The sequence below is a fragment of the Panthera pardus genome, unplaced genomic scaffold, assembly GCF_024362965.1.
Source record: "Panthera pardus isolate Hobbes unplaced genomic scaffold, ASM2436296v1 HiC_scaffold_3, whole genome shotgun sequence".
In the NCBI taxonomy this organism is placed as follows: domain Eukaryota; kingdom Metazoa; phylum Chordata; class Mammalia; order Carnivora; family Felidae; genus Panthera; species Panthera pardus.
The window spans coordinates 48,536,286-48,563,802 of record NW_026526876.1 but is presented as its reverse complement, the minus strand read 5'-3'; the positions used below and the strand labels follow the sequence as shown (position 1 = coordinate 48,563,802).

The 27,517-nt window shown below is 36.5% G+C and overlaps 1 protein-coding gene across 1 annotated transcript in view; it reads left to right on the top strand.

Annotated features, from left to right (window-relative positions):
- The window catches only part of PPM1D (protein phosphatase, Mg2+/Mn2+ dependent 1D), a 48,046-nt gene that overhangs the window by 15,949 nt on the left and 4,580 nt on the right, over nucleotides 1-27,517 (top strand). Inside the window, exons 2-5 of the mRNA XM_019431038.2 lie at nucleotides 679-907; nucleotides 8,256-8,380; nucleotides 20,747-20,937; nucleotides 22,750-22,992. Coding sequence (XP_019286583.1) covers nucleotides 679-907; nucleotides 8,256-8,380; nucleotides 20,747-20,937; nucleotides 22,750-22,992 — 788 coding nt within the window. The remainder of the gene's footprint in view (nucleotides 1-678; nucleotides 908-8,255; nucleotides 8,381-20,746; nucleotides 20,938-22,749; nucleotides 22,993-27,517) is intronic.

Here is a 27,517-nt window from a genome sequence, read left to right as displayed (position 1 = left end):
ATAAAAATGTTATTTGTTAGATTACGAATATTCAAAACAGCTACTTCAAAAACAACTCAAGTAGCTTTTTTATGGAAATCTTTTCAAAGAGAAATTAATAAATAGATGCTAAGCTACTGGCTATAGAGGTATCAAAACTCTGAGGACATCCTTGCTGCTAAATGTAGTTAGGACTAAGACATTTGGAACTAGTTACTTTATCCTATAATATATTTTTAAAAAAATATTTATTTATTTTTGAGAGAGTGCAAGCGGGGTGGGGTTGGGAGAGGGGAGACAGAGGATCCAAAGTGGGCCCTGTGTTGACAGGCTGACAGCAGCAAGCCCAATATGGTGCTTGAACTCACGAATAGGGAGATCATGACTGGAGCCAGAGTCAGACTCTCAATCAACTGAGCCACCCAGCTGCCCCTATCCTGTAATATTTTTTTCCTAGTGTTGGTTTGATGGTTGTAATATAATTATATTATTTATAAAATTCATTAATATATTGATGAAGGAATTAACACAAGTTTTTTGAATAGCTTTAAAAATATTCTTAAATTTTATTCTATGCTAATTCAAGTCTTTTTTTTTTTTTCTAAATCAAGTCTGATTCAGCACATGTTGCCATTTTTATTCTGATACAATACTAATGTTTATATCTGGAAGAGTAAAATATTTTATTTCTTATTACAGCAGAATGGCCAAAGACTATGACAGGTCTTCCCAGCACATCAGGGACAACTGCCAGTGTGGTCATCATACGGGGCATGAAGATGTATGTAGCTCACGTGGGTGACTCAGGGGTGGTTCTTGGAATTCAGGATGACCCGAAGGATGATTTTGTCAGAGCTGTGGAGGTGACACAGGACCATAAGCCAGAACTTCCCAAGGAAAGAGAACGAATCGAAGGACTTGGTGGGAGGTAATCATTGTGCTGTTTTGTCTTTCCTCTCTTGGTTCTATTTAGTCCTTTTCTGCTTTACTATCCAGATTGACCTTTACTCACTTTTGAAGTTATTTTCTCAGTATTACATGTTATTAGTTTGCCTAATAAAGTACCCATCTGTGTTCATACTTACCTCATTGTTTTGAATTGACTTTTTTTTTTTTTCTAATAATGGCTCCAGAGGGAAATCCTATTTTAATGGGAGTCAAGTAACACATACAAGGATTTACTGATCACCTTTTACATAAATACTGATCAGCATGACTTTCAGAATCTGAACAGAACAGCCCTTAGGATTCTGGAGTAGAACAGTTTGAATCTGGCTTTGAGAATAGAATTTTGTTACAGTTAACCTTCAGCTCTTTGTTTTATTTTTTTATTTAAAAAAATGTTTTTTAATGTTTTTATTTATTTTTGAGACAGAGAGAGGCAGAGCATGAGCAGGGGAGGGGCAGAGAGAGAGGGAGACACAGAATCTGAAGCAGGCTCCAGGCTCTGCGCTGTCAGCACAGAGCCCGACGCGGGGCTCGAACTCATGGACTGTGAGATCATGACCTGAGCCGAAGCCGGACGCTTAACCAACTGAGCCACCCAGGCGCCCCTAGCTCTTTGATTTTTAAGTCAGATGTGCTGCTGCAAACCTTTCTTCTGATTATTTTATTTTGTCTGTTTCAAGTTATTGTTTCAATGTGTAGTTTGTAAACTATGAACTGAAAGTGGCTTTAGCATATTTTATAATGCACACTAAAATGCAAGATTATTCTAAAAACCAGAGGAATGAATAACATGAGAACATTTAAAAATTATTCCAATACTAATTTTTAAAAATTGAGGGTATGAGGCAAGTTAAATAGAATCCAGTATTTTCTAAATACTTGTTCTAACTAAAGTCTTACCATATTATTTCTTGCCTCCTTTTTCTTCCTTCTATTAGATCAAAATAGTTTTTTCCAGAGTATTAATAAACTGGGAAAAGAATTAATATCTTTAAACTATAAGGGGTTCAAAAATCAGTAAGAAAAACACTAAAACACTGCCACACCCAGATGGGTGAATGAAGGAGAGGACTTTTGAACAACAGCAACGAAAATGCAAAAGCGAGTAAATATTTGAAAAAATTGCTGAAGTGAAACTATTTCTTGCTATTGGGTTACCAAAGTTAAAAAAAAAACACAGATACTTCTCAATATTTTATAGTGTGAAATGGGAATCCTGTTGGTAGGATTATAAATTGGTATGACCTGTATAGAATATAATACACATCACTAACTTAAAAATGTTTATAGATTCTGTAATTTTGGGAATGTATTGTAAAGAAATCTGAAATGTGGACCAGAATATCTAAAGAGAGTTATTGATTGCAGTGATGTTTAATGGCTGTTGAAGCCTGGAAATAACTTGAAGGCCCAACAATTGGAGAATTGTTAAGTAAATTATCATACATATTTATAACATTGAATATGATATAGCTATTAAAAATAATGTTTATAGTAAATTTTTAAAAATCATGGTGTTAAGAAAATTTTCAAACATAGGTAAAGGTAGAGAGAGTAGTATAATGAACTCTCATATGTATGAAGAATTTTTAGTAATAAAGGATAATGCTTACTAGTCACAAAATAAGCAGGATATAAGTTATATTTGTAGTGTGATCTCAACTATGCAGAGAAAAGGAGTAGTATAGGAATACACCAAATGTTAGTAATTTTCTGTATGATGATTTACATATATCTAAATATGTATAATTTTTAATGGGAGCATTCATTTGGTTAAAATTTAGGTAGCATAAAATGATGTACTTTAGAAGGTCTCTCAACTACTACTGTCCCACAGGCCACCCAGTTCCTCTCCCTCTCAAGAAGCCAGTATTACTGTGTATTCTTTGATAGCTATTCATGCACAATCCAATAAGAAGCTGTACCATGTATGGATGTACCATCATTTATTTAACTAGTCTCCTGTTGAAGAGTATTTGTTTCTATTTTTTTGTTGTTGTTGATATTACAAACACTACTGTAAAATGAAAAATCTTGTGCACGCATCTTTTTGTGCATACAAATATATTTGTAGGATTATTTCCTAGATGGAATTGCTGGGCCAAAGAGGAGTATTTTTAAATTTTTAAATCATTAATTAATTAATTTAAAATGGTTACTTATTTATTTTGAGAGGGATCGAGAGAGAGCGCATGTGATTGGAAGAGGGGCAGAGAGAGAGAATCCCAAACAGGCTCTGCACTGTCAGCACAGAGCACAACATGCTTCCCAGAAACCATGAGATCATTACCTGAGCCAAAATCAAGAGTTGACATTTAACTTACTGAGCCACCCAGGCGCCCCAGGAACCCTTTATACTCTTAAAAATTGTGGACCTCAAAGAGCTTTTTGTTTATATGGATTATATATAATGATTTTACCGTATTAGAAACTAAAAATGGAGACATTTTCAAATATTTCTTAATTCATTAAAAAATAATACTAAACCCATTGTGTTAATATAAATAACATCTTTATGAAAAATAGCTATTTCTCAACACGTGTATTTAGTGAGAGGACTGGCATTGTTTTACACTTTTGAAAGTCTCTTTAATGTCTGGCTTAATAGTGGTAGCTAGATTCTCATATCTGCTTCTGCCTTCAATCTGTTGTAAGATGTTTTAGTTGCAGTATCAGAAGTAAAATGTGGTCTTTCATAGATACATAATTGGAAAAAGGAGGAGTATTTTGTTTCATTCATTCATTTATGTATTTATTTTTTTAATGTTTATTTTTGAGAGAGAGCAGCATGTGAGCGGGGGAGGGGCAGAGAGAGAGAGAGAGAGGGTGAAATGGAAGCAGGCTCCAGGCTCTGAGCTGTCAGTACAGAGCCCAATGCGAGGCTCAAACCCACAGACTGCAAGATTGTGACTATAATTGACTGAGCCCACCCAGGTGCCCCAAGGAGGAATATTTTAAAAACTTTTCCATGTATTGGAGATAGTCATCTTTGATGTTATTCCAGAACTCAAAAAGAGGTAGTTTCTTAAAGGTTAATAATAGTATATATTAATGACCTTTTTATACACTCACGTTAAGATCCATAGGTATATCAATTGAGAGCTATTGCTTAAATGGCTTTTTTTTTTAATCCACATAGGATTTTTTTTTTTTTTATTAATAGACTTTATGTTTTAGAACAGTTTTAGGTTCATGGCCAAATGGAGTGGAAGGTACTGAGAATGCCTGTATACTCCCTGCCTCCTCCTATACACACAAACTTCACTCCTACACCAGAGTGGTGTATTTGTTACAATTGATAACCCTACATTGACATATCATTATTACCCCAAGTCCGCAGTTTACCTTAGGGATGTTCTAGAGTTTTGACAGACATACAGTAACACGTATCTACCATTACAGTATCATAACAATAGTTTCACTGTCTAAAGATTCTGTGTGCTTTGCCAATTTATCCTCCCTACCTCCTTTGTTACTGGCAACCACTGGTTTCTTTATTGTCTCCATGGTTTTGCTTTTTCTAGAAGATCATATAGTTGGAATGGTATAGTATATAGTGCCCATGTGTGATTTTGTAACATAGGCATTGGTCATTTGTAAAATACTGGTTTATTGAGTTACACATATCCAAATATTGACACGTTTTATCATATATCAAGACATGTAGCCTTTCAAAAATTCCACTGTATACACATGGTCTTACGAAAATAATTTTGACCTGGCAGACCCCCTGAAAAGATCTGGGAATCACTTTTCTAGTACTTGTATGGAGAGACCTTCAGTCTCCCTGGAATTTTAAAATCTGAGATGTGTAGTAGGGTACAAGTAATTTTTTTTCTTTATGGCCATTAGTAGCTACTTGAACAATTATATATCTTTTTCTTACTGATTAGAAGTCTTTACCAGGCATAAAACCCCTCTTTAATGGGAAGATGACCTTGAGTTTACTCTTTTCTAGCACTGTTTCTCTGGTTAAGATAAATAACAGAGTGTTAGCTCTGTTATAAGGTAACATTGCTTATGGTATACTGATCCTTGAATTGGAACTATATCTGTTTAGAGAAGATTTTGAGTGTACTATAAATTTCTGTTGGAAAGCACAGACCTTATTAGCAGCCCTATATCATGCAGTTTGACTTGTGCAGGGATGGGCTATTAAAAGACACTGATTCCTGTGGCATATGAAGCTCATTTATGGGGGCTAGAAAATGGCTCTTGGATTTCTGTTAAGGATCATTTCTGGAGACAACATGACTGAAGCTGCCATGCTGGCATACTGTGCTTCCTGTTCTGTATCCTACAAAGTTAAATGAGCCTGGTTTCATGCTGTCATTTATGTGATACTATGAGTTTGAAAGTCAGTCTGTATCTGAGACCACTACTGGTAGTCATGCAAAGTGGGCTTTGCAATTATAAACTGAATTCCTGTATATCCTTGGGTCTTTTTCTGAGCTTTTTTTATATTATATGTGTACCAATAGCATGCTTTTTTTAAATTGAGGCTTTGTTGCAATTTTTAATATTGGTAGGCCTGATCCCTTTTCATTAATTTTTTAAAAATATTTTCTTGATGATTCTTTATTTTTTATATGAATTGTTAAATTAGATTTTCTTTGATTTTTTTTTTTTAATAACTTTTTTTAGAGTTTGTTTTTTGTCTTATCACTTAAAATACCATCTGGATAGTTGGACAGATGCTCTTTGCCATTTGGGAGCAGGTGTCTTTTTGCACAAATTGAGCTGTTTTATTAGAAGTTATTTCCTCCTTTCCCTCTGTCTCACCCTAGGCAACTGGCCAGTGCTATGTTTTTCCAGCCTTCTGTTGCTGCTAAGTCAGCTCTCTGCATATCAGGCTGTTCCTTTTGTGTATGCCTTTTAATCATACAGGACAACAGCAGGGAGTACAATAAAAGCAGTCTGCTTTTGTTTTTTGTTTTGTTTTTTGTTCCTCAGAAACACAGAGACCATAATATCTTTGACTATTAAGTGTCAAGAGAGCTCCTACTTAGATTTATAATGGAAACAATTTGGGTAGCTACTGTAATTACCTAAGTATGTATTAAAACTTACATTTTAGGGAGCAGGTTTAGGAAAGAATAGGACTTAGGTGGTATGAAGACAGAATGATGGTGTTTCTTCTTGTGAATGGTAGATTTAATCTTTACTCTCCTGTTTGTTTTTTGAGGATCAGCATTGAAGAAAGCATAGAATAACAAAATGGCCACCTTTGATAGTCTCACTCTTGAGACTATGACCTAGAATAATGTTGCTTTGAGGACCGTGAATTAAACTAAATGGGTTCTCAAAGGGATAGTAAATAAACAACTCTCTTAATTTTCTCTTCTGTGTTATCATTGACAGCGTTTTGTGATCATTCTGTACTTGCTTCATTCCTCCTTTGTGCTATCCTATATATAGTTTCCACTAGCCACATATAGCTGTTTAAATTTAAATAGAATTAAAATCAAATAAAATTAAAAATTCAGTTCCTCATTTAGCACTAGCCACAGTTACAGTGCTCAGTAGCCATGGAGAGCAGCAGAGTGAACATTTCCATCGTTACAGAAAGTTTCGTGAGACAGCTGCTCAAGTCCCCTGGCATGCCCTTATCAGATAAGTTTGTTTTCTACTTCAGAAAGGTTGAGGCTGTTCTGCCATATTCATGTTTTTCTTGGCTCAGAGGAAGAGTGGCCTTTTCTCATTTATATGGCTTATGCCTTTATTTTTCTTCTCTTAGGACTTTTATTCCATTTGTTATCTTTTTTTTCTCTAGTATCTTCATTCTTTTGAAGTTAGAGTAGAGATAGAAAAGCCGTAGTTGGGGCTTAACTAGCTGGCAGCTGCTGAGGTATATAGCATTTTATAGTGACATTCCTTTGAGGGTGGTTGCCATTAGTTGTCCTGTCTTCAGCTTTCTAAATCTTTTTTTTTTTTTTTTTTTTGAGAGACAGAGACAGAACATGAGCAGGGGAGGGGCAGAGAGAGAGGAAGACACAGAATCAGAAGCAGGCTCCAGGCTCTGAGCTGTTAGCACAGAGCCCGACGCAGGGCTCGAACCCACAAACTGTGAGGTCAAGACCTGAGCTGAAGCTGGATGCTTAACCGACTGAGCCACCCAGGCACCCCACAGCTTTCTAAATCTTAAAGCCAGTTTTATTTTGGTGTTCATCAAGTTTAGGAGGATAGAGTCATGCTACTCAAGGTCAACATAATCAACTGATAAGGGACTCATGTATTCATCAAGATGTCTTAGTACTCATTAATCATGAGAAAAATAACTGACAAGAAAACCTCATGTTATTGTCAGTTGGCCTGCTGTTGATGAAATGAAATTTCAGATTATAATCAAAGGGTGTCTGGATGCACGGGAGTTCTAAGTGAGAAGACTTAATTATATTATCTTAGTGTCATCTGTCTCAGAGTCTTGGGAATCACCCTCTGTCTTCTGCATGTATCTGTCAGGTGGACTTAATATCAATTAGGCTAATATAGTTTCTTGAAAATTCTCTTTGTGTTTTTCTCCCCAACTTTTCTAGCCTTCCAGAGGAACATTTTTCTTGTGTAGATTTTTTTTAATCCAGGCAGGTTATGATTAAATTAAGAGTCAGTTTACCATTTCAGTCATACCAGGTAACTGCAGAGAGACCATCTCTATTGTGTTATTACTTTTTTTGCTCAAAGATTGACTGTATTTTCATGTTTTAGGTACCCTAACATGTACTAACTTCTCCATATACTAATTACAGATTTCTGTTGCTCCTATGCCACATTCCTTTTTAAGAGTTTCCTTATTCTGTAACTCCCACATCTATATCTCTACAGCTGATCTGCTTGCAAAGTCTACTCTCATACTTCTAATTACAGAAATATTTCTGTAATACATAGTTGTTTCTATTTAGGTATATCCTATGCCTCAAATTAAGAATATTAAAACTGAATTTGTACCGTTTTCAGTACAAGTTTCAAAAACTATATAACCTTCCCCTTTTAATTTTTTTATCACTGTTTATTTATAGCCTCTTCCTCTCCTCAGTTTTCTTAGTTATCACATTACCTTGCTTTTTTCTCTGACAAGTTATCTACTCATTTTTCTTCTCATTACTTCCACTCTGTTCTGTCTAACCTACCTTAGTAATCTCCAAATTCCCCATGTTAATCTACCCTATTTTGTCTTTGCTCTTTGAACAGGAATCTTGGCTTATGCATCTTTGTGTCTGAAATAGATAAGTCATTATTTCGTGATAATTGATTATATTAGGTATTTGACACATTGATCTACTTTGTTATATTTTATTCATTTAGAGTATTTTTATGAACTCTTTTTTCAGTGTGATGAACAAGTCTGGGGTGAATCGTGTAGTTTGGAAACGACCTCGGCTCACTCACAATGGACCTGTTAGAAGGAGTACAGTTATTGACCAGATTCCTTTTCTGGCAGTAGCAAGAGCGCTTGGTAAGTAGGACTTACTTAGTGAAATCCTATTACATTTTCTACAGTGAACGGTGGTAACATAAAAGAGGAAACTAAGAACTAAACCTTCATTTAACAGATAATGGGGGTAGAAATATGCTGTTTTAATAGTAAATGCTTTAACACTCAATCCAGGGGAAGGTTAAAATACAGATTTCAGTGCCAATTGCTTCTTAATTAGGAGTCACATTTAATGTTTTGCTGATTCCTACCTATACTTAGGGAAGTATATGTATGTCTGGGCTTGGTGTTACCCTTAAAACTGTTTTTAAATGTGCTTCCTTCAGCCTTTCATATTTCTCTTAAGAGCCTTTAAGGTTCTTTTCTTTTTAGCTAGCAAAATAATTGTTCATTACAAAATAAAAATACTTCTTTTCTAGTCTACCTGGTTTTGGAAGAAAGGCTAGAGGATTATAGCTACAGAAATATCTTACCTGGGATGTGCCAGTTAAATTTTCTTGTACAGCAAATTTCTTTTAGGAAACACTGATTTTTTCCTTCTTTCCTCTAACAGAAACTTGAGTACTGACTTAGTGCCAGGCACTGAATTAGGCTTTGGAGAGATTTTACTGGTAGATATATTCTGTTTGTTTTCACAGAACAAGACTATGTAGTTGAGGAGATAGGCAATAAAGAAATAAGCTTGTAAATGAAATAAGTATGGATTAGGAAATACTGTGAGGAAAAGAAATGGGGTTCTGTAATAAAAAATAATTTAGAATGGAAAAACTTTTATATAGTGTAATAGAAATGCTCCTTTTAGGAGGTGTTATTTTAGCTGAGATTTGATGGCTGAGAAGGAGCTATTCTTGTAAAGAGTCTGTTAAAGAATATTTCAGGCCTGGATCCTGAATTGGGAAAGAACTTGACATGTTCTAGGAATTATCAAGAGACTGGAGTTAATGAGGCAGACATGGGCCATATCATGGCAGATATTTGCATTCTAGTCTGAGTGTACTGGGAAACATTGAATGATACTAAGGTAAAGAGTAACACCATCTGATTTGCATTTTCAAAAGATCATTCTACCTTTCATATTACTATCTCTTAATTCGTCTTTGGTGATCAAATGCAGATAGGCTGAGCATTCATGGAACCTATAATTTAGTGGAGGAAATAGACAACAAATGAACAAATGGGAAAATTGTTCTAAAAAGTGTCATAAAGGAATTAAACAAGGTGATATACCTGTAATTGGTAGGAGGATTAGTGGGTAACAGTGGAAGGCTACATTAAAGAGGATGATCAAGGAACATTCTTTAAAAAAGTATTTATTACTTGAGTTAAGACCTGAAGGAGGAGAAGGGGGCGAGGAAAATAATAGTCAAAACATTCCCACAAAGCCATTAGGCAGGAGGTATTTGATTTGGGGCAGTGGATGGGTGAGTTGTCCAGCATGTATTCTCTTTTCCTACTAAATAACATACTGAAATTTTGGGAATTATGTCTCCCCTAATATGTGCAGTCTTAATTTAGACGTTCCTATTCAGGGTCCTTTTGTAAAACATAGGTCAGCTCAGTTAAATCAGTCAGATTCTCTATTCTAGGATTTTGAATTGTGACTCTAGTAAGGACAAAAATTAACAACAAAGAAACTGGTTGGAATGAATTCATCTTAGGAATACTGACTTCTTTCGGCAGTGCCCATTGATATGGTAGGGTTTTCCTGCCTAAGGCTTGAAACTGACCTGTATCCATGCTTGGTTCTCCAGCTTCTTGTCTGTTGTGTGAACTACTTGGGTTTTCTTCTGAGTTGCCTTTTGGGCCTAATTTAACCTGAGTTGGAAATTGTCATTTGCAAGCACAGAATCCTAATGCAGGAAAGAAAGGGCTTGATGTCTTTAAGGAACATGAATGAAACCAGTGTGAGAGAGAGGAGGTAGAGATGTAAAATGAAAGTGGAGATGAGGATACTTACCCAATTAAGAAGGGCTCTGCAGGCTAAGTAAGGTAAGTTTGGTGAAGACATTATGGGTGGTAGGCAGGAACTAAACCCCACAAGGCTTTATGGCTAGACCATGATAAGAAACTTCATTTTAAATACTTTTGAGAAAAGGGTACCTGGGTGGCTCAGTTGGTTAAGCACCTGACTGACTCTTGGTTTCAGCTCAAGTCATGATCTTGTGGTTCATGGGATTGAGCCCTGAGGCATTGGGCTCTGCACCGACAGCGTGGAGTCTGCCTGGGATTCTTTCTCTTTGCTCCTGTCTCACTTGTGCTGTCTCTCAAAATAAATAAATAAACTTTTGGGGCGACTGAGTGGCTCATTTGGTTAAGCATCTCACTTCAGCTCAGGTCATGATCTAAGCAGTTTGTAAGTTCGAGCCCCACATTGGGCTCTGTGCTGACAGCTCAGAGCCTGGAGCCTGCTTTGGATTCTGTGTCTGCATCTCTCTCTGCCCCTCCCCAGCTCGCACTCTCTCTCGCTCAAAAATAAATAAACATAAAAATAAATAAACAAATAAATACTTTTGGGAAGGAATTGAGGAGTAGGAGAAGTATACCACAGTAGTTAAGAGAGAAACTTTGGAGCCAAGATTCCAAGGCTCCAATCCAATGCTGTTTACTTACTATACAAACTTGGGCAGATCACTTATTATATGTAAATTACTTAATGGGGTACAGTTTTTTCAGCTGTAAATGGGGTTAATGATGGTACCTGCCTCATTCTTTTGTGAGGATTGGATGACAATATATTTAAAGTGCTTAAAATAGTGTCTGGCACATCATAAGCACTCTATAAATGTTAGCTGTTGTTACTGCTTATCGAAGTAGGACGGACTGATTCAGTTTTTTATTTTATTTTTTTATTATTTTATTCATTTAATTTTATTTAAATCCAAGTAGTTAACGTATAGTGTAATAGTGGTTTCAGGAGTACAGTTTAGTGATTCATCACTTAAAAATAACATGCAGTGCTCATCCCAACAAGTGTCCTCCTTAATGCCCATCACCCATTTAGTTCATCCCCTCACCAGATACCCCCTCCAGCAGTCCTCAGTTTGTGTGTATTTAAGAGTCTCTTATGGTTTGCCTCCCTCTCTGTTTTTATCTTATTTTTCCTTCTCTTCCCATATGCTCATCTGTTTTATTTCTTAAATTCCACATATATGAGTGAAATCTTAGGATATTTATCTCTCTGACTGACGTATTTTGCTTAGGATAATACATTCTAGTTCCATCCACGTTGTTGCAAATGGCAAGATTTCATTTGGTCACTGAGTAATATTCCATTGTGTATGTGTGTATATATATATATATATACCACATCTTCTTAACTCATTCATCAGCTGATGGACATTTGGGCTCTTTCCATAATTTGGCTATTGTTGATGGTACTATCCAGTTTGTTTTTAAAGGGTCGTTTTGGCTGCTATAATGGCTAAAATTATAGGGTAATAAAATTAGAGACAAGGGTACTATTTAGGGGCTTGTAGCAGTATATAGGCACTTTACATATTTTGTAGATTTTTGCAGAACTAGAATGCTATCTTAGTTACCCAGGTTGTTCATGTCATAGTATAAGCATGTGATGTAAGAGATCCTTCAATTCTTAGCAAGGAAAAAGAGGGAGGAAGGTGATAATTGGTAGAGAATTAATATTACTAAAGAATAGAGGGTTTTTTATGGGGCAATTCACTGGACTGAGGGCAGGGTCTCACTTCAGGTTCAAAAAGTAAAGTGAACCTTCAGTTTAGATTCTGGGGTGCCTGGGTGGTTCAGTCGGTTGAGTGTCAACTCTTTATTTCAGCTCAGGTCGTGATTTCACAGTCATGAGATCAAGCCCTGCATCTGGCTTTGGGCTGGCAGCTCGGAGCCTGCTTGGGATTCTCTCCCTCCCTCTCTGCCCCTCCCCTGCTCACATTCTCTTCACAAAAATAAATAAACATTTTTTAAAGAGTAGATGCCAAGTTATTATGTATATATGAAGTATATGTGCCAAGCATTTTAAGCCTTGAAACCCATTAGTGATTGTGTAGTGGAAAAGAAGGAGCAGAAAGACCAAGAAAACTAACTGGTTTTTCTGTTTCACATATTCTTCTGTTCAGAGATATCTCTAGAGCAATTCAGACAAGAAATAATTCAGCCCATGCTTGAATATCTTCAGTAAATCCTAATATTTCATAGTATAAACACTTGCATAATTGTCAGTTAAAATCTGCCTCCATGAATCTTTCAGATGTTGGCTCTAGTTATGTGTGCTGAAACAAAAACAAAGCAGTATATTTATTTTGCCTTTTGCCTAATGACCATCATTTTACCTATTCAAAATTGCCTAGCATGTTTCTCTAGTCTTTCCTCTAGGCTAATTTCAGTCTCTTCATTATTCTTATCATATTCCTCTAGATGTTTCCTTCAGTAAATGTTCCAGAATTGAGGACACTCTACAAGATGTGGTGTGACCAATTTGAAGTATAATGGAAATATTTAGTTCCTGCTACCTGAGTGTTGTACTTCTACTAATAAGTGTCCTGGAATCCTGTCATTAGCTTTTAGTAATCATACCACATTTGTTTTATTCAAATAGCTCCAGTCTTTAGATGTTTTTCTTATTAACTGCTACCAGGTCAAATTTCTATATTACATCTTTGTTCTTTATTGGGATAGTGAGGGTGGGGAGATGGAGACTGAATAATAGCATTCAATGAGCTTCTTACAGAATGTATAGTCAATACAAAAAGTATTGATTGGTGTATTTGGAGAGATTTTTTTTTTCTTTAAGAGAGACCACAAGCAAAGGAGGGGCAGATAGAGGGGAACAGAGAATCCAAAGCAGGCTCTGTGCTGACAGTAGAGAGCCCAATGTGGGGCTCAAACCCACGAACCACGAAGTGTTCCATGAAGTGTTCACATGGCTAAATGGCTACCCACTGTGGTTAGCATAGATTTCTACAGTGGATAGGAAGTTAGAGAATATAAGACTTTGAGGATCTCTTATAGTTTTGAGAGTCTATGGTAATATTTTTCAAATTGTTGATCTTTGGGATGTGAGGGCGATCTGGCTGTGACATCTGTCAACCCATTGATTGCCAGGGTTGATTTGACTGATCTGGCTGGCTAGGTGGGTGTCCCCTTCCTCCCTCACTGCTCCATGTGCATCCCTCCTGAAGCTGCATACTTGGTTGATGAGGATGACCTTCCCTGATAGAGGAGGACCCTTCTTCGGTTAAGCGTATATTAGTAGCTGTGCTCCCCAGCTAGAGTCTCCAAACAAGCTCTCGAGGTCCACTGATAGGAGAACATAGGGTAGTGTCAAGCTTCCAAGACTCCAGACACATCCAAATGAGGTCTGCATGTGGCAGTCTGCCTTTATTTAAAATAAATAAGTTAAACAAATAAATAAATGTTGATCTTTGGATTAGCTTTCTATCATAGTCAAAACACCTTTTTTTAACTTGCTATTTTCACTGTGTGTTGTTTTTGAGATTTATTCATCTTTATAAATGTAGTTTTAATTGTTGACTATTAGACGTTCAGTCTCACTATGAAACTGTATTTTCTTCTTCCACACCCTGATTGGACAGTTAGGTTATACCTATGCATTTGCTACTATGAAAAATGCTGCTATGAATATATACACCTATGAGATTTCTTTAAGGCATATAAATTAGAAGTGGAATTGCTGGGTCATAGTACATTACTTACCAACTTTTAATCTGTATTTATTTTTGAGACAGAGAGAGAGAGAGAGAGTGCGAGTGGGGGAACAACAGAGAGAGAGGGAGACACAGAATCTAAAACAGGGTTCAAGCTCTGAGCTGTCAGCACAGAGCCTGATGCAAGGCTTGAACTCATGAAACTGTGAGTTCATGACCTGAGCCAAAGTCAGACACTTAACTGATTCACTCAGGCGCCCCCTACTTTTAAAACACCACATCAGGGGCACCTGAGTGACTCAGTCAGTTAAGCGTTCAACTTCAGCTCAGGTCATAATCTCCCAGTTTGTGAGTTTGAGCCCCATGCTGCTTTGGATTCTGTGCCTCCCTCTCTCTTCCTCCCCTGCTCATGCTCTGTCTCTCTCAATATCTATCCCTCTCAATAAGTAAACATTAAAAATTTTTTTTAAAATACTATGACATACACATACAGTATGATAATATTTCTTCAGTAAGTGAAGGAGGCTACTTCAGGCTGGAGGTAACTGGCCTAAAGGCTCTAGCCACTCAGGTCCCATCCTGCTAACACATGGTCATACTCAATCCATTCAAGGGATACCAGTTGGAAAACTCAGTTCATAGATAAGTACATTTTTAATGTTGTTAGATCTTAATATCTCCCCAGAGTGAGTAACTGAATTAGTTATCTCTTGCTATCTGACAGAATATTCTCAAACTTAGTTTAAAACATTTATTATTTCATATGGTTCCTGTGGCTCAGAACCTGGGAGTGATTCTGGCTCAGGGTCTCGCATGTAGTTGTAATCACGATATCACCTATGGGTATCATCTGAAAGCCAGAATGGGGTTGGAGTATTCACTTCTAGGATGCCTTACATACTTGGCTGTTGGAAGTAGGCCTCAGTTCCTTGTCCTGTGCGCTTCTCTGTAGGGCTCCTTGATGCAGCTGGCTTCCCCTGATCAAGTGATGCAAGAGAGCAAGGTGCAACAACCATAATGTGTTTTTATGGTCTAGTGTCAAAAGCGACACATCATCACTTCCTCTTAGACTAGACTAGAAAATCTAGTCGATTTTTCTTCTGAGCAGAATTAAGCTGTGCTTCTTACGAAGTATAATGAATTTGTGCACATATTTTAAAACCACACAGAGTTCCCACTTCTTCATGACTCATAAATGAATCTTTGTTGATTTATTTACCAAATATCTATTAAATGTCTATTATGTGCCAGGTACTCTTCTAGGTTCTAGGGATTCCACAATGAACAAAACAATAAAAAATTCCTGGACTCATGGAACTTACCTTCTAATAGGAGAAAACAGACAATAAAGAAATAATAAGTAGACTATGTATTGTGTTATGTAGTGAAAGGTGCTATCATGAAAAATAAAGCAGGGAATGTTGTGGGAAGTAGGGGTGTAATTTTAAATGGAATACTCAGAGGAGATCTGAAAAAAATGACATTTGAATCAAGAGATGAGGCATTGAGACCTATGGGTGTCTTCTGGGGCAAGAGAATTTATTAGGCAGAAGGAACAATGAATGCAGATAGCCTTATTAATGATTTTTTTTTTTAACTGAGCAGCTATTAACCACATAGCAAATACTGAAACATCAGTTGCAAAAGGAGGTCAGGAGTTCTGTTTTTAACAAGTTAGTTTGAGGTGCTTATCAGACATAAAACCACTGATGTCCAGTTGACTTCATGTAGTTGACTTCATGAAAATTGGCAGTAGGTGAGGTCCAGGCTGGAGATAGCAATTTGGGAGTCAGTGGCATAGATAGTATTTTAAATACTGTTGATGGGGTACACCTGAGTGGCTCAGTTGGCTAAGTGTCCCACTGTTAGTTTCAGCTCAGATCATGATCTAATGGTTATGAGATTGAGTCCTGTGTCTTGTTCCGTGCTGAGCGTGGACCCCGCTTAAGATTCTCTCTCTCCCTCCGTCCCTCCCCCGCACACATGTGAATGTGTGTACTCTTTCCGTCTCTCCCCACCCCTGCTAAAATTTTTTTAATTAAAAAAATTAATAGTTTAACATGTTGCATGATAATACTTATTGGCTCATAGTAAATTAAATTATCGTATTTAGCACCATTCTTATGGCATGTGGCCATTTTTCTTCTAGCGTTTTGGGAAAGAGGGAAGTTTGCTTAGCAGAAATTGGTATCGTTTTTAGGCACTCATTAGGATTATAGTTACTTGAGTACAGATGTGACAAAGGTGCCTTCTTGTGGCTGCCTCATGGAATTGCATGTGAATCTTGCAAATCATTTATTCATTGAACAGATACTGATTACAGTATGTGTCAAGCATGTGGTTGGCCTTTGTCCTCATGGAATCTTACAGTTTAGAGAAGGGGAGAGGCATTCATCAGATCACAAAAAGGACTGAAAAATTACATCTCTAAATATTTGTATGCATGTTAATAAGAACTTAAAATAAGGGTATTTTAGGGGCGCCTAGGTGGCTCAGTTGGTTGAGCATCTGACTTTGGCTCAGGTTGTGATCTCACGGTTCATTATGAGGCTCGCTGCTGTCAGCGCAGAGCCCACTTGAGGTCCTCTGTCCCCTCCCCCCCTTCACTCTCTCCGCTTGCACACGTGCTCTCTCTCTCAAAAATAAATAAAACATTTAAATAAAATAAAATGGTATTTTACTAGCTGGAGAAGCAAGAGATATTTAAGTCTAACAATTACTTGATGTTAAAAGTGGAAGAATGTGTGTTCTAGGCATAGGAACTGCATTTACGAACAACTCTGTGATGGGAGGAAGGCTGGTGAATATAAGGAACTCTGACAAAGGCCAGTGTAGCTAGAACAGAGATTGATACAGAAATAAGAGGCACAGATAAAATGAGAAAATATTTCATGCTTTTAGACTGTGGTTAAGAGTTGTGTCTTAAGAATACGAATAAACTGTTGCAGAGTAGAAGTGGGAAACAACTCGATTTGTGTGTGTGTTTTCAATTATGGCAAATACATATACAGTTTTGCCATCTTAACCATTTTATTTTATCATTATTGTTTTTAATATATGTTTATCTTGAGGAAGAGAATCCCAAGCAGACTCTGCGCTGTCAGTGCAGAGCCCAAGGGGGGGCTTGATTCTATGAACCTGTGAGATCATGACCTGAGACCAAATCAAGAGTCAACCACTTAACTGACTGAGCCACCCAGGTGCCCCCCATCTTAACCATTTTAAGTGTGCCATTCAGTGGTAGTGTTAAGTACATTTACAATGTTGTGCAACCATCACCACCATCCATCTTTTTCTTCTTTAACTTTTTCTTTTAACATTTATTTATTTTTGAAAGAGAGAGAGCACTAGTGGAGGAGGGGCAGAGAGAGAGACGGAGGGAGACACAGAATCTGAAGCAGGCTCCAGGGTCTGAGTTGTCAGCACAGAGCCTGATGTGGGGTTTGAACCCATGAACTGTGAGATCATAACCTAAGCCAAAGTGGAACACTTAACTGACTGAGCCACTCAGGCGCCCCATACCACCATGTTAAATTTGAGTTTTAAAAGGATGATTTGGGTTGCAGTTTTAAGAATGGATTAAGTGAGGCAAAAGTTGTTTGGGAGCTCTCCATGGGAAGCCACCCAAAGAGGGTAGGGAGAGGAATGTTGAAATTCACTAGGGGTGAGGACCACTGTGTCCTGTGCACTGGGCTGCCATGTGCCACAGAAGAAAGCAGAAAACATACTGAAACCAGAAGGAAGACCTCTTTCTCCTCTGGGGTCCCTCCAGTGCCTCTACTGAAGACAAAAAGGAAACAGCCAACAAGCAGGCAACCAACTACATCTGCCCCAGTGCCCAAGGTCCCTCCCTTTAGAATGTACAGGAATGATACTCTGTGATCCTATTTTGGTGTACAAACTGTAGGTCAGTGATAGAAACAATTAGTTCAAGGGCCAATTCTAATCCTCATTCATTTGATCTCAGGTAAAGCCATGTAAATTCTCTGAATTGGTAACATAAGGGAACTGTGGCTATATCATATATTCTTAAATCTGGCTATGAATACAACTCACGTAATGAGTTTGTTAAAAATTAACAAACACTCCAAGGACTTTTACTGGCAAATTTAAAGCAACTTGAGCATCAAAACAAATAACGACAGGAGTAATTTATAGCATATTGAAGTAAAAAGAATCCATAAGTTTATAAAGATACTAAAAAGATTATAAACAAGTAGAGGAGAATGGGAAACTCTTCTTCAGAAAACACAACAAAAAGTGTAATTTAAGAATGTTCTTATTCTGTCAACAGTTTACAACCATCATAGTAACAGTTAATTATAGAGAGTTAAAGTTAAACATACAGTTAAACATAGGGGGCTAAGAATCATTAATGAATGCTAAAACATGGCATATTTTGGTGGACAAGAGGATATTTCACACAGACTCAAAGCTATCACTCTTTGGATTACATATCAATTACAAAATGAAAAGGGCACCTGTACAGTTGTGGTTGATAGCATTTGAACCAAATGGTTCAGGTTGGCATTGCCAATGATGGGAGAAACTGACACACTGTGCCTCTTAAGTGAAAAAATTACTTATTTAAAAATATTTTTAAATTTATAAAGATATTAATACTAGTTTATACATGAGAAATTGTGGCCCTTTTTAAAGGTCATGTAATCTGCATTATATTGAAAATTGGAATTTCTTTTTTTTACATAGATTTTAAATTTAGACATATGTTCTTACTTGGAATGGCAATAGTAATTCCAAATAATGAGGAAAAACTGCTTTTGAAAGCTTTTAGCATCACTTATGAATTCTGTACTTGCTATATTAATATTTATCTGAACTGTTTCCATGCTCATTTTAAAAGTTTCATCAGCCAAAGAACTTTGTTTTGTTAACATAAAGAACTAAATGTGTCTTTGTGAGTCGACCTGGATTATAATTAGCTTTTAGTGGTCCCGTGTGTTCTTTTTTGTTTGTTTGTTTTTAAAGATTTTATTTTTAGGTAATCTCTAAGCCCAGCATGGGGCTTAAACCCACAACCCCAAGGTCAGGAGTTGCATGCTCTACCAACTGAGCCAGTCAGGTTCCCGTATGTGCACTCTGTTGCTACTCTGAAGACTGAATTGCCCCTTTCTCTTTCAAGGGGCTGGTTTAGCAATGAATTTTGCTCTTTTAGAGTGGAGTAATTGATATGAATTATTTTTTCCTTAGACTCTGAGCATGTTTGAATTGGCCGATACTTCTGCTGGGTGGTAATAGGGAGGCTTAAGTAAGGAAGAGAAAGGACCAGGAGCTTCCTCTTTTTTAAAAAGAAGTCAGACATGGTGAAAGTGCAAAAACCACCTTCTTGTCTGAAAACCTTTTGCTTTTAATTTAGGTCTTTACTCAGAGTACATTTCACTATAAACAAAAGAGTCAGAGATTAATGTTTTCTCCTTTCTTTCTACTCTTCCCCCAGTTTTGGGGAGCAAAAGAAAAGTTACATTGTTCCACTTATTTTGTATTATGTATCACAGAAGAATAAATGGTTTCTGTAAAATGTTTTTTCTATCTCACTTGTAAAAATGTTTTTGATGGCCTGAGTCAACTAAAAGTTCTTAAGTTGCACATTTTGAGGTTTGTACTAATACGTCTGAAAGGTAGGAGTTTAGGTATTGTTTCATAGAGAGCTAATCAAGAAGGAGGGTAACTGTATGAGGACTTCTTTTCCTCACTCACTGAAAGGGTGAACTATTAATCTCCAAAGACTGGTCATGTGGTAGTTTAAGAACATAAAAATGCTCATTTTTATTTCTAGAATTTTCTTCCAAGTGACTGACATTTATTCTGTAAGTTTTGACTAGATCCTTTCTTGACCCTACGGGTGAGCACGGGTTTTCAGATAGCAACTAAGACTCCTAGTTGTTGAGCAAGTTCTGTCTTTTATCTTTTCTTCACACTTGTCTTGGTTAATCTTGGCCCTTGTTCTTCCCTGTCCATTTTAAAAATAAGCTTGTCATTCTACAAAAATTCTTTAGGGGTTTTGCTTGGAATTACATTGACTTTTAAAGCTTTTAAAGCTATTTTTGGGAGAATTAACATCTTTAAAGTATTAAGTCTTCCTTTGAAATAGTTTATTTCTCCATTTATTTAGATAGTCTTTTTAATGTTTTGTAATCTAATTGTATAATTTTGTCCATAAAAGACTTGCACAACTTTTGTTAAATTTATTTCCAGATATTTACATTTGGTTAACTTATAAATAAATTGTTTAAATTTATATTTACTATTTCTTACTATTGTCTAGAAATACAGTTCACTTTTATAAACTGGGTTTGTATTTAACAACCTTTCTAAATGTTCCTTTTCTGATAATTTATCTGATTTAGTTTTGATTTCCCATGTAGAAATAAAATTATCTGAAACAAATGGTAGTTTATTTTCTCCTTTCCAGTTTATATATCTGATTTTAATTGTTTAAACTTACTATGCAGGGAGGGACCTTCAGTATAGTGTTAGAAAAGAACTTTTATCATGTTAAGGGAGTTGTCTTTTATTTCTAGTTTGCTTAAGAAGTTGTGTGTGTGTGTGTGTGTGTGTGTGTGTGTGTGTGTGTGTGTGTTTTAAATCATGTGTAGACTTTGAATGTTATCAAATACTTTTCTACATCTGTTGAGATGAATATGTAGATTTTCTCCTTTAATCTGTTGACATGATATTACTAGCTTGGAAATAATACTTCTTGCTTCTTACTTCTGCCCCCCACCCCCAGGTGATTTGTGGAGCTATGATTTCTTCAGTGGTGAGTTTGTGGTATCACCTGAACCAGACACAAGTGTCCACACTCTTGACCCCCAAAAGCACAAGTACATTATCTTGGGGAGTGATGGACTTTGGAATATGATCCCACCGCAGGATGCCATCTCAATGTGCCAGGACCAAGAGGAGAAAAAATACTTGATGGTGAGAAGTGACTCAATAATTTGATATTATGACCTGTACATTGTTTTAGTACGTTGGTCAGGAGTCTTGAATATGAACTAAGGGTGTTCACTTTGTGTAGATTTTTGCATTTGCCTGGCTCTAGAATTAGTAAAACAGACTTTGCAACTCATCAGGAGAAGGAGACAGGATATAAATAAATGAAACTAGATAACAAAACACACAACCATAGACTTTTATGAATAGCCTTAAGACTTAAGGGCCTATGAAACCTCATTAATTTTTTATTTTTTTTTTTTAAGTTTATTTATTTTGAGAGAGAGAAAGAGAACACGAGAGGCAGAGAGAGGGAGAGAGAGAATCCCAAGCAGGCTTCGTGCTGATAGCACAGAGCCTGACACAGAGCCAGAACCCACTAACCATGAGATCATGAGCTGAGCAGAAACCAAGACTTGGATGCTTAACTGACTGAGCTGCCCAGGTGCCCCTGATTTGATTTTTAGCAATGGATCTATTAGGCTTCCTTTTGGAGGCTACTGTTATATTCCAAATGAGAAATTTTGCAAGCTTGATATAGGGTAACAGTGGTAAAAAACAACAAATCCATATATACACAATAACAAAAGAAATTCATGAGTGGTAGAATTGATAGAATTTGGGTTTTTAAGGAGGACGAATGTGGTGATGCCCAAATTTTTGACTGGTGATAGCTATTATCAAGAAGAAACACATTATTCTGGGGTAGAAAGGTGATAATTAATTCAGATGTAGGCATGTTGAATTGGAGGTGCTTGTGGTTAATCTAGATAGGTATTTTCATTAGGCAGAAATATTTGAGAGAGAAGCCTCTCAAATACAAATTTGAGTATTAAGAGTTAGGTAAAGCTGTGACAACTTATGAGATCACCTAGTAAGAGTGTATGGTGGAAGAAAATCGTTTTCATTTCTGTTCTTTGAAACTTAGTAATTATTGAATACATGTATTGAATCTGTGTATGATACTAAAAGTTTTATTCCAAGCCACATTTATTTGCATAACATGAGATCATTTGGAGTTTTGTTTTTTTTTTTTACGCTTTCTGTTTGTATGTGGTGATCTCCATACCATAGCCACTTACTGTATTGTTTTTTTTCTCATATCAGTGGCATCATTTTTATGTACAGTTGACCTTTAAACAACATGAGTTTGAACTATGTGTTTTTTGTTTGTTTGTGTTTCTTTTTTTTTTTTACCATGCCTGATTATCTCATTTGTGAATTATTTATCTGTAATAATTTGATGTTACTTCCCATTTTAGATAACTTCTATATAGCTTTTCCTAATTAAAGTTACAGTGAAGACGTAAGTTTCTTGCTACCAAAAAGAAAAAAACACAGGTGAAATTTAACCACAGGATAAGGCCTTGTTTTATTACTTTAAAAAATTTAGAGCAATACTATTTTAACATAGTTATGGGGACTGTGGATAATGTTTGAAATTTTGGAGATTTAATTTAAGCCATATGAATACCTCATTTTAAATTTGATAAAACAGGGGCGCCTGGGTGGTTCAGTTGGTTGAGCAGCCGACTTCAGCTCAGGTTATGATTTCACAGTTTGTGAGTTCGAGCCGCGTGTCGGGCTCTGTGCTGACAGCTCAGAGCCTGGAGCCTGCTTCGGATTCTGTGTCTCCCTCTCTGTCTGACCATCCCCCACTCACGCTCTGTCTCTCTCTCTCAAAAATAAATAAACATTAAAAAAAACCCACACACACACCTTTAAATTTGATAACAGATATAGTGGCAACTAAATCTGAGTTGTGAACTTTCTTTCTTCTTGTTCTTTTAAATATAGGGTGAGCATGGACAGTCTTGTGCCAAAATGCTTGTGAATCGAGCACTAGGCCGCTGGAGGCAGCGTATGCTTCGAGCAGATAATACTAGTGCTATAGTGATCTGCATTTCTCCAGGAGTGGACAGTCAGGGAAATTTCACCAATGAAGATGAGCTCTATCTGAACCTGACGGATAGTCCTTCCTATAATAGTCAAGAAACCTGCGTGATGACTCCTTCTCCATGTTCTACACCACCAGTCAAGGTATGTAATTCTCTTAAATGGTATTTAAGTTGTTTTAATAAATAGAATTTCTTTGGTTGGTGTTGCCTGAAAAGTTTTCAGATTCTTCATAGAAAAGGATTTTGGATTTGAATGAGGTTCAAGAAAGTGATAGATCTTTGTCATGTAACTTATTGTCATTGATTCATCTTCACATCAGTGCTATTCTGAATGCTAGCTATGTGTACAGCACCTAATAGAAAGGTGATGTAGATTAATAATATTCTAATGATCCTCTTCTAATACTATGAACATTTGTGTAAGCATTTAAAAGTTTGTGAAGTACTTTCATATATATTTCATTTGAACCTCATAACCCAAATAGGTAAATAGTGCAGTTGTTATTCCGTCGTATAGATAATAAGACTGAGAGATAAAACAGTTTGGATTAGATCGTACAGACTCAAGATTGAAGTGGACCTTAGGATATCAGACCTTAGAACTTGTTGTCTGATAACATGGATAAGAAACATTATTCCTCTTCTTACTCATGTTAATATTGAATGAGTTTAAGATAGGCTATGAAACAAATTTAAGTGGTACCATATTTCCTTTTTTTCTGATTTCATCCCAGTATTTTCCTACTAAAAATTAGTAGTATTGATAACTACTTTGTTATACTTGGGCCTTCTGAGAATGTGCTTTTCAGAAGACTGACCATTAAAATAGGAAATACAGTAGAATTTTATGTTATGTATTCGGCAGTTTTTTAAGGTATTCAGAGCTACACAGTACAAAAAATTTGATTGATTTTGGTATTGTGATCCTATGCTCAGTACTTGGAAATTTACTTTTAGTGCTTTCTTTTACTTCACATACAGGTGGCAACTTAGTTTTCCTTGCATTGACTCTTCATTTAGAAACTGACAAATTAATATTTTATACTTATATTCTTAGAAGAATTTCTTGTCAAAGCTTTCTTTTCTTTGAAAACTTTTGAATAATAGTGCGGATTGAAACCTTTTAAAATCTCCTTTCTCTTTTTGAGAGTTGTGAAGGAGCTTATGTTCATTTGAGTATTTGTCTATTCCTCAGTTTGAATGTATTCATTACTTTCGTGTTCCCTAATGTATTTATTTGTATTTGAATCACTGACCTTTAGGCAGAATAAAGAAGGAAGCATTAGAATGGAGATAAAGGGTAAGGGGACATAGACTGTGATAGGAATAAATATTATTACTTTTTAAGTTAATTTATTTTGAAAGAGAGAGCGCAAACAAACACGTGACCAAGTGGGGGAGGGGCAGAGAGGGGAAGAGGGAATCCCAGGCCCTCTCTGCACTGTCAGTGTAGAGCCTGATACAGGGCTCCAAGTCATGAACCATGAGATAATGACCTGAGCCAAAGTTGGACATTTACCCAAATGAGCCACCTGGGTGCCCCAAGGAATAAATAAATATTCTTAAAAAAATTTTTTTTCTTTAATGTTTATTTATTTATTTATTTATTTTTATTTTTTTTTTTTCAATGTTTTTTTATTTATTTTTGGGACAGAGAGAGACAGAGCATGAATGGGGGAGGGGCAGAGAGAGATGGAGACACAGAATCGGAAACAGGCTCCAGGCTCTGAGCCATCAGCCCAGAGCCTGACGCGGGGCTCGAACTCACGGACCGTGAGATCGTGACCTGGCTGAAGTCGGACGCTTAACCGACTGCGCCACCCAGGCGCCCCTATGTTTATTTATTTTTGAGAGAAAGAGACATTGTAAGCAGGGGAGGGGCAGAGAGAGGGAAACAGAGAATCTGAAGTAGGCTCCAGGTGCCGAGCTGTCAGCACAGAGCCCGACATGGGGCTAGAACCCACAAACTATGAGATCATAACCTGAGCTGAAGTCGGATGCTCAACTGACTGAGCCACCCAGGCATCCAAAATAAATACTCTCTTTTTTAAAATTTATTAATTTATTTATTGTTTAATTTATATCCAAGTTAGCATATAGTGCAACAATGATTTCAGGAGTAGCCCATCCCACCTCCCACAACCCCTCCAACAACCCTCTGTTCTCTATATTTAAGAGTCTCTTATGGGGTGCCTGTGTATACACCATATCTTCTTTATCCATTCATACACACACCATATCTTCTTTATCCATTCATACACACACCATATCTTCTTTATCCATTCATCTGTTGATGGACATTTGGGCTCTTTCCATACTTTGGCTGTTGTCAATAGTGCTGTTATAAACATCGGGGTGCATGTGCCCCTTCAAAACAGCATACCTGTATCCCTTGGGTAAATATGTAGTAGTGCAGTTGCTGGGTTGTAGGGTAGTTCTATTTTAAATTTTTTGAGGAACCTCCATACTGTTTTCCAGAGTGGCTGCATCAGTTTGCATTCCCACCAGCAGTGCAAGAGATTTCTCTGCATCCTTGCCAACATCTGTTGTTGCCTGAGTTGTTAATGTTAGCCATCCTGACAGGTGTGAGGTGGTATCTCATTGTGGTTTTGATTTATATTTCCCTGATGATGAGTGATGTGAGCATTTTTTCATGTGTCAACCATGTGAATGTCTTCTTTGGAGAAGTGTCTATTCATGTCTTTGCCCATCTCTTCACTGCATTGTTTGTTTTTTTGGGTGTTGAGTTTGATAAGTTCTTTATAGATTTTGGATACTAACCCTTTATCTGATATGTCATTTGCAAATATCTTCTCCCATTCCGTCAGTTGCCTTTTAGTTTTGATAATTGTTTCCTTCGCTGTGCAGAAGCTTTTTATTTTGATGAGGTCCCAGTAGTTCATTTTTGCTTTTAATTCCCTTGCCTTTGGAGATGTGTCAAGCAAGAAGTTGCTATGGCCAAGGTCAAAGAGGTTTTTGCCTGCTTTCTCCTCAAGGATTTTGGTGGCTTCCTGTCTTACATTTAGGTCTTTCATCCATTTTGAGTTTCTTTTTGTTATATGGTATAAGAAAGTGATCCAGGTTCATTTTTCTGCATGTCGCTGTCCAGTTTTCCCAGCATCACTTGCTGAAGAGACTGTCTTTATTCCATTGGATATTCTTTCCTGCTTTGTCAAAGATTAGTTGGCCATACATTTGTGGGTCCTTTTTTGGGTTCTCTATTCTGTTCCATTGATCTGAGTGTCTGTTCTTTTGCCAGTACCATACTGTCTTGATGATTACAGCTTTGTAATACATCTTGAAGTCTGGGATGGTGATGCCTCCAGCTTCGGTTTTCTTTTTCAAGATTGCTTTGGCTATTTGGGGTGTTTTCTGGTTCCATACAATTTTTAGGATTGTTTGTTCTAGCTCTGTGAAGAATGCTGGTGTTGGGATTTTGATAGGGATTGCCAGAATAAATATTCTTAATATTGATTTCACATAAAAATTATTGCAGCCTGCTGATTGGCATTAGTAAAAATTGTACATATGTTTCAAAAATTATTTCTAGAATTTTAGAAATGATCTAGAGATATAAGGATCTAGGAAAATAATGATTCTAACGAAATAATGATCTAATACTAAAATAAAGATAAGGAGATTTATGTATACACTGACTTATATTTAGGCATAGTTACTTGTTAACCAATTGGCCCCACCCAAATAGAGGAAAATATTTGGAGCCATTCAGAATAATTATGTTGTTGGCTCTGACCTAACAAGTAAGTAAAGGCAAATTTCTTCCCAAGAAATTATGTTTTATCTTAATTGGCAACCATAAGTACATTGTCTCTGATTTATTTCCTTGTTAAAATAATCCCATGTTTAGTAGCATCTAGATAAATATAATGACATTTTGGTCAATTTGGTTTTTAAGACTTTCCCACATTTAAATTTAAGTCACAAAACAGATGAACATAAGGAAAGGGAAGCAAAAATAATATAAAAACAGGGAGGGGGACAAAATGTAAGAGGCTCTTAAATATAGAGAACAAGCTGAGGATTGCTGGAGGGATTATGGGGGGGTGGGGTAAATGGGCAAGGGACATTAAGGAAGACATTTGTTGGGATGAGCACTGGATTCTACTTCCGAAATCATTATTGCACCATGTGCTAACTAACTTATGTGTAAATTAAAAATAAGGAAATAAAAAACAGACTGTCCAACATTTGGACTAGGCATTTGAGTGTAGGTTTATCTATCTATAGACATGTGAATTTGGGTATGGATTCTAAGGTATACCACTAGTTATATCTTTGTTTTGGAATAGATATGGTAGAAATACTTTGTTTAAGTGATATATTACTCTGGCACACGTTTCTTTCTCCATCCTTTCTTTAGGGCAAAACTAAATTTACCTTTTTTTTTTTTTTTTAATAAGCCAAGAGCTATAGGAAGGAGGAATAGGGAAGGGAGTTGTTTCAGAAAATTAACATTTGGTTTCAGTTGAGTTCTCCACACAATTTTCAATTAGTTGTTTAATATTGTTGGATTGTAAGGTAGATGGAGCGAGGAAGTTGATCTCTGAAGTAGTGAAACTTGTAAAGTATGTATTTTTAGGAGGTAATCTCAATATCACATACGTTTTATGAATATGTAAAAAGGTCTAGTAAAACAACTAATTAAT